At 33.9% G+C, this 17,183-nt stretch overlaps 1 protein-coding gene across 2 annotated transcripts in view; it reads left to right on the top strand.

Annotated features, from left to right (window-relative positions):
• Window positions 1-17,183, top strand: part of NCAM2 (neural cell adhesion molecule 2) — a 607,059-nt gene that overhangs the window by 546,079 nt on the left and 43,797 nt on the right. For both annotated transcript variants that reach the window (XM_042230005.2, XM_042230008.2), the window contains exon 15: window positions 11,810-11,990. In XM_042230005.2, coding sequence (XP_042085939.1) covers window positions 11,810-11,990 — 181 coding nt within the window. The remainder of the gene's footprint in view (window positions 1-11,809; window positions 11,991-17,183) is intronic.

Below are 17,183 nucleotides of genomic sequence, written 5' to 3'. Positions count from 1 at the left end.
TTTAGAGATTCAAATTTACAGTAGTAATCAGGGTATTTTACCTTTATACGTAGTTGATGTAACTCAGATTAAGATTTGAACAAGCACAAGTTTTGTTTTGTTTTCTCTTTCAGTAGTAAATCTCTAGCTTCCATTGTTTAACGTTTGTTTCCCCACCTATCCCCAACCAACCTAGTATTAGCAATGCCCTGCTTTTGCCTATTTACTCAATATGTGAGTTTACTTTGACAATAAATGAAAGTTTTAGTTCTTCCTCAATTCCATCTCATTGCTCCTAGCCATACCTTTCATCACCATATACTTACTCTTAATTTGCATTATCCAGCTGTTTATAACTACCAAAATTCATAGATCTCTTTTTAAAGATCATAATTGAAATGATTGTTAGCATAATTTTAACAAAGCAATAATTGACTAATAATCAGTCACTGGGTTACTACACTAAAGCCTACAGGTATTTTAGCAGACAACACTGCTTTATTAAGGAAATTGGGCTTTTATGGTAAGATTTGTAACAGTAATTCCTCACACCCTTTGTATTACAAGGAAGTTATTGCTAACTTTTAGGTCAAAAAAAAAGCAGAAAAATATATAATCATATATAAAATGACATTTTCTGACAGTTTTAAATGGACAAACTGAAACTTACAGAATTTGAATGGCTTAGTCATGAGTATCAGTGCGAACAAAACGTGAGTCTATAGTCAGAGACAATTTTGCGACAGTAAAGGCTGAGTTTAAATATGCCTGCAGAGATTATATTGTCTCCTCAACCACTCTCCCATTTTAACTCAGCTTACCTATCTACTTTGCCTCCAAAAACAGCCATTCTCTTTCCCTTCATCTTTACCAAATCATTTAGTGGTATGCCTTCTATGGGTTTCCCAGGTGACGCAGAGGTAAAGAATCTACCTGCCGATGAAGGAAACCCGAGAGATGTGAAGTTTTGATCCCTGGGCTGAGACGATCCCCTGGAGAAGGAAATGGCAATCCACTCCAGTATTCTTGCCTGGAGAGCCCCATGGATAGAGGAGCCTGGTGAGCTACAGTCCATGGGGTCGCAAAGAGTCAGACAGGACTCAGTAGTGACTGACCATGCACACATGCCTTGCACTCCAAAACACTAATATAATCTCCATATCACTATGTTTTTCTTCCCTTCCCTTTACCACCTCCTCCGTCCTGCATACAATCATACTCTGCAGGTCCAATTGAAAATTCTAAAATCTGGTATAAAGTTATATTCATGTGGTTAAATAATATCCCAACTTGGGAAGAAATAATTTTTTCCACATTTTCTTTCTCCATAGGTCACTTTTCATGTTAAAAACTTACATGTTCAAAATTAGGTCACTAAATGTGTAGCAGTATTTGCCTTGACATTTGCACTTATACTGAAATAATAACTATTTCAAAAATAGCTTAATTATCTCTTTTCTTTGTATGATTCTAAGCCATTTCATCTATTAATATTAGTTCCTCAAAATGAATGAATTCCACAGTGGAGTAAAGAGCAGTTGAACAATTTGAAATTTTATTAAGCTATATGCAATAGATTTTTTAATTGGACCGCCTATAGGGAAATTAAATTGGTAAATTCAGAAAGTAAGGAACATATTTATGATTTTTACTTGACTGCTTCTTTGACCCTATCTTTCAACTCTCCTGTGCACAGGACTATATGTTTTATAATCTAGGAACAACAAAATGCATATAATACATACCTTATGTGAGTGTTGACTTATAGCAGACATCATATCTGAATATTTACACCTGCCTTTAACTGGAACAGGAAGACCAATAATATTGTAATATAGAGAATGTTTAACTTCCTATAGATAATGAATCAAGAAACATTATATATTGTCCTCTAGTAGATAGAGGGGCTTCCCTGGTGGTTCAGATGGTAAGAATCTGCCTGCAATGCAGGAGACTAGGTTGGGTTCAAACACTGGATTGGGATGATTTCCTGGAGAAAGTTGTGGCTACTCACCACACAACTTTGTTCAGTGGCCTATTAAGAAGACAGAATTTATGAGAACAGAACTAGAGAAATAAAAACAGAATTAGATGTTTCCATGGACCCTTTGTGAAAATTAACATCTCTAATAAGTCAGTGAGATTAAACAATGTATTTGGAAAATGAAGACAAACATTAATGTCATAATGTGTATAGAAAAATTAAAGTAGTCATTTCAAGTACAGAATATTTTTATCTACTTCATATTGCAGTGTCAATAAAACTCTACATAATTAGGTAAGTTTTTTTTATATGCTTTCATCAGTTTTTCACTTTTCTAACTGGATGATAGGTATCATATCCTAACTATCACTTAATTTTGGTAAATTTAAAAATTGCCTGATCTAAGAATGGCTATATAAAATTCGTAACATAACATCAGTTTTGAGGAATATACTTTAGGGACTAGCAACAATGCTGTAGCATATGTTTCTAGGTCATAATTGACCTTCTTAATCCTGACTAAGTATCTCAATGGCCATAGGGGGAAAAAAGATAACTTTGAAAAAGTATTAAAATAATAAGTAGAATTGAGATTTTATTGTTCAGAGAACTTATTTTATAATCAATTATAAATAATTTGGTAGTAACTAATTTGTAGGTTTAATTATATTTAGGTGTGCATACTGACATTTATTTAAAGCCATCCAGTTACGTTTGAAATATTTTCAACCATTGAAAAGCTATGGACATTCCAGTTCCAGTTCCAGTTCAGTCACTCAGTCATGTCTGACTCTTTGCAACCCCATGAATCACAGCACACCAGGCCTCCCTGTCCATCACCAAATCCCAGAGTTTACTCAAACTCATGCCCATTGAGTGGGTGATTCCATTCAGCCATCTCATCCTCTGTCATCCCCTTCTCCTCCTATGCCCAATCCCTCCCAGAATCAAAGTTTTTCCAATGAGCCAACTCTTCACATGAGGTGGCCAAAGTACTGGAGTTTCAGCTTTAGCATCGCTCCTTTCAATGAACACCCAGGACTGATCTCCTTTTGAATGGACTGGTTAGATCTCCTTGCAGTCCAAGGGACTCTCAAGAGTCTTCTCCAACACCACAGTTCAAAAGCATCAATTCTTCAGCTCTCAGCTTTCTTCACAGTCCAACTCTCACATCCATACATGACCGCTGGAAAAACCATAGCCTTGACTAGATGGGCCTTTGTTTGCAAAGTAATGTCTCTGCTTTTCAATATGCTATCTAGGTTGGTCATAACTTTCCTTCTAAGGAGTAAGTATCTTTTAATTTCATGGCTGCAGTCACCATCTGCAGTGATTTTGGATCCCAGAGAAATAAAGTCTGACACTGTTTCCACTGTTTCCCGTCTATTTCCCATGAAGTGATGGGACCGGATGCCATGAGCTTCGTTTTCTGAATGTTGAGCTTTAAGCCAACTTTTTCACTCTCCCGTTTCACTTTCATCAAGAGGCTCTTTAGCTCCTCTTCACTCTCTGCCATAAGGGTGGTGTCATCTGCATATCAGAGGTTATTGATATTTCTCCCCAAAGAAGTCCTAAACTTTTTTGAGTATTTTTTTCTTTGCTGCTAGTGAAAATAATGATTTGTAATCATCCTTGTAGTGATAGCATCAAATAGACTAATTGTCTGAATGAATATGTATATTGACGACTCAATGTATAAGTTGGTCTATGTCATGCTATTATAAATGATCCTGTATCTAGATTAATAAATACAAGAAATACTAAATATAAGGGTAAAAAACTTTTACTGTGTGAATTTTCTTCGAATGTGAAAACACAGAAGGTGATGAATAGGAAAAATTAGAACTTATTTTTCCCTCAAGACGTACCTGAATGATGGAGAGTAGAAATACATAGAGTCCAATATACAAAAATTCACCAAGCTTCAGTACCTGAAAGAAAAGCAGTTTAAATCAGCTATAATAATACTTAAAAGGGGGTTAGAACCTAAAACTCCTAAAAACTTCTAAACCTTACATCTTTCCCAGTCACAGTGGAATGTGTGTGTTTGTGTCTGTGTCTGTGTGTGTGTAGGTGTGTATGTGTGTTTATAAATTATCCAGATTGCTAAATCACCACTCACATTCAGAGTACCAAGCAGAGCTTCAGAGAATTTTGAGCCTTCTATAAAGTCATACAAGTACCAGGAAGTCCAGGAGTCAGAAGGTGCCTTGCACAAGAACACAAAATTTTAAATGGAAACGCATTGGAATCACAGGGAGTTTAACATTAATCGTTAGTAGGAGCTCACCTCACCTGTTGTCCTTCCCTTTCATAATTATTCAGCCTTTATTTAAGATGATATTGACAATATACATTCTGATACTTTCAAAAGAAGCTTAGTGGATTTCTCATTATGAATAAAAACAGTCAAAGAATAACAAGTCAAGTCCATAAATAATAAAGCCAAGACCCTCTATGTCTCCTTCAATCTGCTCTCTATACAGATGACGGCAAATCTTTCCCTAAATACTAATATTTTTACAGAGAGTTGAGTAGAGTTCCTTGTGCTCTACAGTAGGTTCTTATTATATGTTTTATATGTAGTAGTGCCTGTATGTCAATCCCATCTCCCAATTTATCCCTCTCTCCTCCTTTATGGCCCTCATAACCGTAAGTTTGTTTTCATCAGTGACTTACTGTTTTTTAAATAGATTCATTTGTACTATCTTTTAGATTCCATATATAAGCAATATCATAGGAGATGTCTCTTTTTCTATCTGAACTATTCACTCAGTATGGTGATATCCAAGTCCGTCCATGTTGCTGCAATGACATTAGTTCATTCTCTTTTATCGCTGAGTGATATTCCACTGTGCATATGTACCACATCTTTGAGCTTCCCAGGTGGCACAATGCAGGATACACAAGGCATGTGGGTTCAATCCCTAGGTAGACAAGATCCTCTGGAATAGGAAATGGCAACTCACTCCCGTATTCTTGCCTGGGAAATTGCATGGAAAGAAGAGCCTAACAGGCTACAGTCCATGGGGTAGGAAACAGACAGACACAATTGAGAGAGTGAGCACACACACCAAATCTTTATTCTCTGTTGATGGATGTTTAGGTTGCTTCTATGTCCTGGATATTTTGAATAGTGCTGTGGTGAACTTTAAGGTGCATGTATCTTTTCAAAGCATGTGTTTCTTCTGATATATGCTCAGAAGGGGGATTGATGGATGATAGGGTAGCTGTATTTTTAGTTTTTTAAGGATCTTTTTACTGTTCTCCCAATTGGCTTTACCAATTTACATTCCTACTGAAAGTGTAGGTGAGCTCTCTTTTCTCCACACCCTCTCAAGTGTTCATTGTTTGTAGATTTTTTTTTTTTTAATGATGGCCATTCTGACCAGTGTGAGGTGATGCTTCCTTGTAAGAAAGAAGAAATAAATAAACAATTAATTAGAAAGAAATTACAATGAAACATGACTATACAAAATCTATGTTGTTATTCAATCGCTAAGTGGTGTCCAATTCTTTGAAACACCATGGTTTTCCTGTTCTTTACGATCTCCCAGAGTTTGCTCAAACTCATGTCCATTGAGTCAGTGATGCCATCCAATCATACCATCATTTGTCATCCCTTTCTCCCCTCACCCTCAATCTTTCCCACCATCAGGGTGTTTTCCAGTGAGTCAACACTTTGTGTCAGGTGGCCAAAGTATTGGAGCTTCAGCTTTGGCATCATTCCTTCCAGTGAATATTCAGGGTTGATTTCCTTTAGGATTGACTGGTTTGATCTCCTTGCAGTCCAAGGTACTTTCAAGAGTCTTCTCCAGCACCACAATTCAAAAACATCAATTCTTCAACATTCAGCGTCCTTTATAATCCAACCCTCACATCGTTCATGACTGCTGGAAAAACCATCAGTTCAGTTCAGTCCTCAGTCATGTCTGATTCTTTGTGATCCCATGAAGTGCAGCATGCCAGGCCTCCCTGTCCATCACCAACTCCCAGAGTTTACCCAAACTAATGTCCACTGAGTCAGTGATGCCATCAAACCATCTCATCCTTTGTTGTCCCCTTCTCCTCCTGCCCTCAATCTTTCCCAGCATCAGGGTCTTTTCAAATGAGTCAGCCCTTCACATCAGGTGGCCAAGGTATTAGAGTTTCAGCTTCAACATCAGTCCTTCCAATGAACACCCAGGACTGATTTCCTTTAGGATGGACTGGTTTGATCTCCTTGCAGTCCAAGGGATTCTCAAGAGTCTTCTCCAACACCACGTGTCAAAAGCATCAATCTTTCAGCACTCAGCTTTCTTTATAGTCCAACTCTCACATCCATACATGACTACTGGAAAACTATAGCCTTGACTAGATGAACCTTTGTTAACAAAGTAATGTCTGCTTTTTAATATGCTGTCTAGGTTGGTCATAACTTTCCTTCCAAGGAGTAAACGTCTCTTAATTTCATGGCTGCAGTCACCATCTGCAGTGATTTTGGAGCCCAGAAAGATAGTCAACCATTGTTTTCACTGTTTCCCCATCTATTTGCCATGAAGTGATGGGACCAGATGCCATGATCTTAGTTTTCTGAATGTTGAGCTTTAAGCCAACTTTTTCACTTTCCTCTTTCACTTTCATGGATTCATGTTGATGTATGGCAAAACCAATACAATATTGTAAAGTGAAAAAAAAATAATAATAAATGATAAATGGTTAAAAAAAAAAAGAAGCTTTTTAGTTCTTCTTCACTTAAGGGTGGTATCACCTGCCTATCTGAGGTTATTGATATTTCTCTGCAGTCTTGATTCCAGCTTGTGAGTCATCCAGCCCAGCATTTTGCGTGATACACTCTGCATAGAATTTAAATAAACAGGGTGACAATATACAGCCTTGATGTACACCTTCTTCTATTTGGAACCAATCTGTTTTTCCATGTCCAGTTCTAACTGTTGCTTCTTGACCTGCATACAGGTTTCTCGGGAGGCAGGTTAGGTGGCCTGGTATTCCCATCTCTTTAAAAATGTTCACAGTTTATGTGATCCACACAGTCAAAGGTTTTAGCATGCCAATGAAGCAGAAGTAGGTATTTTTCTGGAATTCCCTTGCTTTTTCTGTGATCCAAAGAATGTTGGCAATTTGATCTCTAGTTCCTCTCCCTTTTCTAAATCCAGCTTGTGCATCTGGAATTTCTTTTTTTTTTATTTTTTAATATAAATTTATTTATTTTAATTGGAGGCTAATTACTTTACAATATTATATTGGTTTTGCCATACATCAACATGAATCTGGCATGGGTGTACACGTGTTCCCCATCCTGAACCCCCCTTTGATTTACATACTGTTGAAGCCTAGCTTGAGGGATTTTGAGCATTACCTTGTTATTATGTGTAATGAGCACAATTGTGCAGTAGTTTGAATGTTCTCTGATTGCCCTTCTTTGGAATTAAAATGAAAACTGATTTTTTCCAATCCTTTGGCCACTGCTGAGATTTCCATATTTGCTGGTATTTTGAGTGCACCACTTCACCAGCATCATCTTTTAGGATTTGAAATAGCTCAGCTGGTATTGCATCACCTACATTAACTTTGTCCATAGTGATGCTTTCTAAGGCCCACTTGACTTCACTGCCAGGATTGTCTGGCTTAGGTGAGTGACCACACCATCATGGTTATCTGGATCATTAATACCTTTTTGGTATAGTTCTGTATATCCTTGCCACCACTTCTTAATCTCTTCTTCCTCTGTTAGGTCCTTGTCGTTTCTGTCCTTTTTTTTTTTTTTTTTACAGTTCTATTTATTTTTTATTTTTTTTTAGTTATTTATTTTTTTAATTTTAAAATCTTTCATTCTTACAGAATATTCCCTTGGTATTTCCAATTTTCTTGAAGAGATTCAAGTCTTTCCCATTCTTATTTTTTTCCTCTGTTTCTTTGCATGGTTCATTAAGAAGGTTTTGTTATCTCTCCTTGCTGTTCTTTAAAATTCTGCAGTCAGTTGGGTATCTAAAATTTATTTGACACAGCAAAAGTAGTTCTAAGAGGGAAGTTTATTGCAACACAATCTTACCTTAGGAAAAAAGAAATCTCTCAATTAAGCAATTTAACCTTACTCCTAAAGTAATTAAAGAAAGTAGAATAAACAAACCCAAAGTTAGTAGAAGGAAAGAAATCATAAAGATCAGGGCAGAAATAAATGAAATAGAGATAAGAAAACAATAACCAAGACCAATGAAACTAAAAGCCAGTTCCTTGAGAAGATAAGTGAAATCAATAAATCTTTGGCCATACTCATCCAAAATAAAGGGGGAGAGGGGAGAGGACTCAAATCAATAAAATTAGAAAATGAAAAGGGAGAAGTTACAACTGATATCTATTTACTGATATTATGATTTTATAATCACTTTTAAAGTGTCTCCTTAATTGTCATATGGCCCTGCTGCCTATGTTTTGACAAAAAAGATTGCTTAAGAGAAGCTATATCAAAGTAAATGACCATTTTTTTTAGTAGCTGCCCTTCAACTTTTAATTGGCTTATTAATAATAGCTCTATTCAGCAAATCATCACATTAAATTACCTAAGGGAACGTTTGCAACTAGATTATCTTAAATTGTTCCCTAGGCATTTAAATTCTGTAAATCAGGCACTCTACAAATGCATAAATGAGATTTTGATGCCTAGGGGAGTATTTGGTAACACCCACTTTATTTTTTCTGTATTCCCTATGAATAACAATTAAGGGATTAAAAACACTCGTTGTCTAATGGTGAATGAAAAATGAAATTAATTTAAATTGGGGAAAATATTAGAGCTCCTTTTGGTTCCTTTAGGCCATCAGTCCAACTATCTAAAATGATGGAAGGGCTTTTAATTCATCATATTAAGAACCTCAACAATTGAGAGTTAAGTGATTGGTGATTTAAAAGTCTATCAGCCTGTCTTGGAATGATCTGGAAGTTTCACTTCAAACGCTCAGTTTTCAGAAATATTTTTGGAAGATTACCTAAAGGACATGAAGCCTATTCATCCTTCTGAATAATGAATGGTATCTTGGGGTAATCAAGATATCAGCTTCTGGCTTATTTTCTGGCTCTTTCTCCTACATCTCCATTCAAATCCAAAACAAAATTCAACTCCAAATTTCCACACAAATACTCACTTTCACCAGTATTTCACAGTTAAATAGAATTTGTACTGAATTATTGGGTAAGAGGATGCCCACTGGGGCTACTCTCTACTGCTTTGTGTAACCTTTATCCTTATCTAATTCTTTAGTCTTCCTATTTCTCACCTTGTCCTCTCTGAATTGTGTATACATACAATTTATAATATATCAAATATTTTATATGTATTTTATGTGCTGTATATGTATGTTTGTGTTTATAAGTCATGTGTCATATATGATCTAAAGTTACTTTTAAGTGGAGATTTTTGTAGGCTTCTTTTTTTTTGTCAATACTTATAACAATAAACGTAAAGTGGCTATTTTTGCATCTCCAAGTGGTTCTGCATATTTCTGAGGTTTTTAATCGTTGTGCCTATTTTTGCAATTTTAAAACTTCTGTGAAGGAATCACATCTTCATTAACTCAATGAGGAAGAATGAAAAGAAAAATGGAACTGGAATTTCTTATTTCCTATTCAGTTGACATTACCTCCCCTGAGAAAACCTTCCTGGTTCCTGGACTCTCTTAATCCTTCCTGTTATTAATATATACTCACAAAACACCTTCTTGTTTTTCAGACTTCATGTCCTCCTTCTGTGCTGGTTTGTAAAGTCTGAAATAAGTGCTGAACATTCTTGCTAACTATTGTCTTCATATTTCTAGAACAGTCTCATTACCGTACTAAAGACTGAATAATTGACAAATGAATGATGAAGAAAGCAGATGTTGGGGTAATCATGGCTAGTGATACAGTTGTCCCAAACACTTAAAAAATGCACCTAGGATCCTTCCTTAAATTTACTAGTCATTTAGTGGCTTAGATGAGTTGCAAAGTTTTCTGGCCCAAATTGTTGTTTTCCAATGGCTTTTCCAATACACTTTATAACACTGGACACCAGCCTAGTCTAATTGATTTATAAGTCTTAAAAGCAAAGGAACATACCCCTTGTTTATATGATAATTCTAAGTGCTTGTCCAAAGTCATTGGCCTCACTGTGGGGAGGGGAGTAATATCTCCTGTTTTAGATGAAACAATAAAAGAGACCAGATGATTTCCTTTATAATAAAAGTTCTGCAGAACCAAAAACAATTATAAAGAAAAGAGAATCTTTGAATGGTACTAAAGCTGTAATGAAGTCTTATCTCCCTTTGAAGGATACTTCATATTTGTATCATTGATACTGTCAATTTAATGCAATAATGAATTTAACTTCCAAAATTTGATTTTAGATAATAAATCCTCAGTTTTCACCATAAATGTAGAAAATGTTATTATTTTTTCTAGTCAAATAAATATTGTAAAATATTGGCTCAAAATTAAATAATGATTGAGCTGTGAGGTTAAAAAAGGATCAATCAATGGATCTGTTACTCTGTCTATATATCTATCTATCATTGTGGCTAGGTTACAGTGTATTTATAATTGCAATTCTGGTAAATTGAGATTTTCACTTGCAGTAATGGATTATTAGATATGTGATTTCAGAAAATATCATTTCAACTCTGTATAGCTATTATAGAAATAGGGCTTCCCAAGTGGCGCTAGTGGTAAAGAATCTGCCTGCCAATGCAGGAGATGCAAGCGATGTGGGTTCTATCCTTGGGTTGAGAAGATCACCAGAGAAGGAAATGGCCACCCACTCCAGTATTCTTGCTTGGAAAATTCCATGGAAAGAGGAGCCTGACAGAATACAGGCCAAGAGTTGCAAAGAGTCGGAACAACTGAGTGACACACACGCTAGAGAACTACTTTCTCTTTAATGCTAATTAACTAGTTGTTAAGTGGTAATGATTCTTAATGCCCTGGAATGCATAATCACTCAGTTTTCCTTATATTTCCTCATGAAAGTAAACAGAGGCAGCTGCTCTCCTTGTTTCTGTAATAGAGGTGAGGGAGAGTAGCAGAGAGATTACCGTTTCAACACTTAACCTGTGTTCAGATTGTTAACACACGGCACAACTGAATGCATTGTTAAAGATAGCTTAATCCATATATTATTTCAATTATTTGTGACTATAGTCATAGTATTTTTTTCAAATAAACGGTAATTCAAATATGTCCAAAACATTTATTTTAGAAAAAGATTCAGGATTTAAGTGTAGAATGTTCAAGAATAGGATATTATTTTTTATTTTCTTATTCTAATAATCTATTTAAGGGTAATAATTTTTGTCACATGTTGTTTCATTATAAGTCTAAAACATAGTATTAAAAATGATGGTTAAAATTTTAATCTATTTAAAAAATCCAAATTTTATTTTTAATACACCTCCTCCCATGTGCCCCAAACAATAGCATCTGGTAATTATTTAAATGGACATATTAAGCTTTTTCTATATATAGTATTTTATAGTTCCTATTTATATAATTATTAATAATCAACAAAGTGAATAAATAGCAATCAGTATATGTGAAATTTTAAAAACTCTTAATGGAGGTAAATTATCATTTGAATAGTCAAGTATTAATTATGAATCAACACTCTTCAGCAAATTTAAAAAGCATTAAATATTTAGTGGGGAAAAACCTTAGAAACAACTTCATCTATATACAGTTTAATTTATCTCAGTGAAAGAGGAAATAACCTTTTTTGATTTTATTAAACTCACTCACTCCATTTCAAGATAAATTATTTTTTTAATGATCACAACTTTAGTGCATGGATATTTACAAAATATGTTTGTATCGACTTTGCAGAAAGATAAAGAAGATCAGTGGCTAGAGAAAAAAGTGCAAGGAAATAAAGACCACATTATTTTGGAGCATCTACAGTGGACAATGGGATATGAAGTTCAAATTACAGCTGCCAATAGATTGGGATATTCAGAACCAACAGTCTATGAATTCAGCATGCCTCCTAAGCCCAACATTATTAAAGGTAAGCAAACCATGTGCCTTCATAGGCTAAAAGGAAATATGATAGTATCTTTTATAACACTTCTGGATTTTTTTCTTGATATTGAAAACATAATTTTATAGCAGGAAGTAACATTCTATGTTTTAGTCATGGTTATTTACATGTCTTAATTACAATTTCTCAATTACTGTTGCTAGAAAGATTGGTTCATTTGTAAATGCACTTTGAAAATTTTAGACTTTAGTGGTTGAAGTGGTAGAGAGAGAATGAGCAGAAGGGGAGGTTAGAGGGTAAAAGAAACTGTTGAAAATCAACATGAAAAATATTATTTGAGCCCAGAAAAAGCTTTTACAAAGGAGAAAACTTCTCTGCCAAATACAGGGGCCCAGTCCTCCACTTAGAGATACAGCCAAAGATAATGATGAGCCTATTCATGCCTGACCAAGCAAGTTGTGTTTGGAAAGATAAACTCTATCACACAATGAGGCAGAAACAACCACAGATACCCCTTAGAAAGGACAGTGAATAGAGTTTCAAAGAAGCTCAAAATGTTTCAGGCCACTCATCACTGGCAGGCTCAGCACACTGGTGACTACTTTTAATAGTTAATAGTGCTTACATCATTTTATGTTAGTGATGTTATCAAAATCTGTAGAAGGTATATCAATTTTTTTTTTCAGATACATGCTATAGAGGTGGAGAATTTGTCCTGACTAAGTCAGTTAACTCTGTCAATGAATTGTCATATTGGTCATATTTTAATATTAATTGTTCTTTTACATATTATATTTAATATTTAATGGTAAATTCTATACATACATGTATATATACACATATATTTTTATATATCAATGAGACATCAGAACTGTATATTCATAAACATGACTTATTTAAGTCATATTATAATCGAGTATCAGTATTATTGCCTAATATTTTTGAGACTGGAAAACATAAAATTTGTCAGTTCAATCATGTTATTCAATACTCTCGCAATTTCAAATTAATATGAATTTCATTGGTATGGATTTGTTATACATCATTTTTCAATTGAAAGATTTAGTCAATAATCTATTAAAAAGTAACTACTATTGCTTAGTTTAACATTTATTTATATCATAGCTTTGTATTACATAATTAACAAGTATTTCCAATTATAACTTGAAATTAGAAAGTTGGAAGTATCTAGAAATAATATGGATAGCTGGATATCTTATATTGTAGTGGCACTTTTTATAATTTATAAAGTACTTCTGCATTTATGACTTCATTTTATTCCTGAATCTGAGTTGAGCAAGGAAGAGCTATCCTAATTTTACAGATACAGTTTTGAGAAGTTAAAGTATTTGTTTAAGATCAGAGCTGCTTTAAACCATATGACAAATTCTATGTCCTTTAAGACGATACACCTAAATAAGAATAATGGTTGAATGAACTATCAAGTTTGTTGTTTCTGTGAGTTTTAAACATCAATAACTGCTACTACAGTTAAAAGGAATTACATTTGTAGTAATTATCCTCTATGAAGATATCAGACCATGATATAAATATGATTCTTAATCTGAGTTAGAATCTTCAAAGGAAGATTGCAAGAGTGAAATTCATCCCTGTACGTTTTTAATTTAGCTCATATACTTGGGGAGAATAATTACTTTTATCAAGATTAAAATGAATATTTTATGAAATGAAAGGCAGTGTTTTAGTTATATTTTATAGATAAAACACAAACTGTAAAAAAAGAAAAAAAAAGATTTCAGGCAGGTTACATTATACTCCCAGAGTTCTTGCTATGCTATTTTATAAGACACTGTTGTAAATAAAATGAATAGTAAGTATAATCCAAAAAGTAAATAAAGACAGAATATATATATATGTGTATATATATATATGTGTGTGTGTGTGTGTATATATATGTAACGTATATATGTACGCAGAGAAACAAGTAAAGTATGCTATAATGCATTTACTATAAAAATTTTTATTTCGATTTTGGAAAGTCAGTTTGCAAGCACTGCCTAGAAGGAAAACAATTTATAGTTTGAACTTTGCTCATGTCATTTAGCTTCTCTTGATGCATATTTCCTAACCTCTACACTAGTTTCTTCTGGTTCTGCAATGAGATTAAGATTTATTCATTCATTCATTCCAGGTATTTATTAGGGTCTTGCTTTGTGAAAAGTATTGTGATGTGTACAGAGAAATTATCTGTGAAAAGTATGAAACTGGCTCCTGTACTCAAAGACTGTACAATACAGAAGGAAGATAGACATAAATCAAGAATTAGAATAACCACCAAGTAATTACAACTAAGATATGCTGGTGCAATATGCTGCCAGGAAAGTCTCTGGCAAGTTTAGCTAGTGTATAGAGTTAGATGGGGGTTAATAAAGGATTCCCTTGGAAAGTGACTTTCTGAAAGAAACTTGTATGGAGTGAGCCTTCAAAGGAAAGAAAGAAGTTTTTGAGGGGGGAAAAAAAAATATTGATTTGCTTTAAGACCTAGCAAAAGCATGGCTGGAAAAGAACCTGGAAGTGTGTGAACAAAAATAAGAATTCAGAGGTATCTGTGACCTATATAATCCAAAATCTTCTAAAAACCATATAAATAAAACAGATCCTGAAAGTCATAAGAAATCATCTGAAGCAGAGAAATTATATGAGCATATGAACATTTTACACAGATTAATCTTGTTCATCTTGGTAGAGGCAAGAGATGGATGAACATGAATACTTTAAAAAAAAATGTGGTTACAGTAAAAAAAAAAAAAAAGAGAGAGAGAGAGAGAAAACATTGAATAAATTCCAGGCACACTGTAGATGTGGACTAACCTGCCTATTTAAAACAGTGGATTCAGTAGATATTGATGACTTTTGAGTTTCTTGCTTGGACAACTCTAACGTTGTTATCATTTCTGCAAGTAAAGAATCTTATAAACAGAGCAGGATTTTTAGAATAAAAATCAAACATAAGATCAGTTCGTTATTCATTAACTTAAAAATGTCAAATAGATGTTAGTTATGTGTGTATGGAGATGAGAAGACAGCCATGACTTGGAAATATGCACTGTGATGTTGTCAGCCTTAAGAGTGACAGGTATTTAGGCCTGTGTGGGGATAAAACCATACAGTGAGTAATATCTATACCTTATGAAAAATAACTGGTCTATGATACTCATAAGTGCTTCCCAGTACCTAGAAGGGTGACTGGTACAGCATTGGTATTCACAGGGTGGTTGTTGAGTTATTGTAGAATAATAGAGTGTTAATAGCTGCATCTCAGGGAACTGTAATATACATGAAGAGGAAAGCAGCCCCACCCCACCCCCAATGAGACTAAGATGTCATAGAGTTCTTGGAAAAACACAAGGCTGTAATATCTTGGAAGTTAAGAGAGAGTCATATTTCCAGAAGAAAAGTTATCAATCACATTTGTCCCTCCAGAAGCTACTGAAAGGTTAACAAAATTCAGTTGAAAGAAATGTGAAGTCTGTTTACAGCTGTGCTGAAATTTTGGGGAGAGAAATTAGGTGGGAATGGGCTGAGGATCTTGTGGAAAGTTAGCAGGTATAGACTCCATGTTAATTTAAGGGTTTCAAGAAGTTTTTTTATGAAGGTGAGTAGAGTGGGGAAAATATCAGTGTTAGGACTTTTATGATAAAAAAGGCTAGAGCATGTTATACAGCTGATGAAAGAGATCAGTCAGTCAAGGAAAGTCACAGATGTACAGACAAAACCATCTGAGAAGGTAGGAGATAGAATTCATGCGCTCTAAACTGTACAGCTGATACAGCAGCTTACTGGAAAAGGGGAAGCAATAAAATATTTATTTTATCTATAAATATCTCACAAAATAATGTATAATTTTTGTTACTGAATCCAGAGACTACTAAGGTCTCATGGAAAGACAGATAAAAGATATACCCTTATTTTTCAAGAATTGTTTGATTTAGCCCTAGGACAATTCTTGGGGCAATTTTAGAAGCTGTGATGGTTGATGGTAGACTAGGGAGCCTTTAAACCCACGAAATACTGTAGAGTTAAAATTATGTGTCAGCAAAATAGGGAAAAATGTATTTATATACTTTCAGTATAATTACTCATATAATTTCTTATTCAATTTTAAAATACACATTATAAATTCAAACATTTAAAATCAGTTATATATAATAAACTAGCAAATCTTGTCTTATTTATCTGGAAAATATATGAAATTTAGAATTTTATTCAGTTTTAATTTGTATTTTAAATAGCATGCATTATAGACTGTCAAAATAAACTGTACAGACTTTGAATTAAAAAACCCATTGTTTATGTACATTCAGATATATTTAACTCTTTGAGTAAAGCAACAAGCTAAATCTACAGTATATTTATTTGTTGGACTGAGGGACTATTTTTAAACAATAGGCTTACCTTACATCCATATGTAATACATTCTATTCATAATAGTGGCTTTTCTATGTATGTATTTTAGTGGACACTGCATCAGTCCATAGCTTATGGTTCAGATATTTTTAATGTTTCATGATTAGTGATATTTTCCTATTCTGACTTATTAAATATGCGTTTATTTTGAATGCTGTGTTCCTTGATTCACATAAAAAGTGTGCAAAATAACAACCACAATCAATTTGGGATATTCATATTGCATAATTCTATCTCAGTTTATTTTATAAACATTGAAAATATTTGGTAGTGATGACAAATTACTCTTGTAAAACTGACTACAAAACCTTCTATGGAACTAGAGACTGATAAAATGATATTTATTGATTTCCTCAGTAATTTCAATGGCTAAAAATATTCCTAATGTGCTAGAATGGCTATAATCTAATGCCTTAAAAATTCTTAGTAATAAAATTACTCTGAAAATATTTTTCACAATTTCCTTTGGCTTTACACCATGATTAATATTTTTTGTTTAACCAAAAATTCCCAAAACCAAAAACCACCTTAGTACCCTTTAGCAACTGCTTCATTTTTCTTTTCTTGTTACTATGAATTGAAGACCTGTTTAATATTTACATTGACTCAATATAATTTGGTGACACATAATTCCATCCATATAGAGAAGTGACATAAATCATCACCAATAAATATATTGCCAACATTTCTTCAGTTAGTTTTTATTATAATCAACTTTTTGATTATATATATAATAAACTATAGAGTGAAATTATTTAATGGCATTCAACTCTACTTTCAACAAGACTAGTA

Source organism: Ovis aries, chromosome 1 (genome assembly GCF_016772045.2).
Source record: "Ovis aries strain OAR_USU_Benz2616 breed Rambouillet chromosome 1, ARS-UI_Ramb_v3.0, whole genome shotgun sequence".
Classification (NCBI taxonomy): domain Eukaryota; kingdom Metazoa; phylum Chordata; class Mammalia; order Artiodactyla; family Bovidae; genus Ovis; species Ovis aries.
This window is presented reverse-complemented; position numbering and strand designations above follow the sequence as displayed.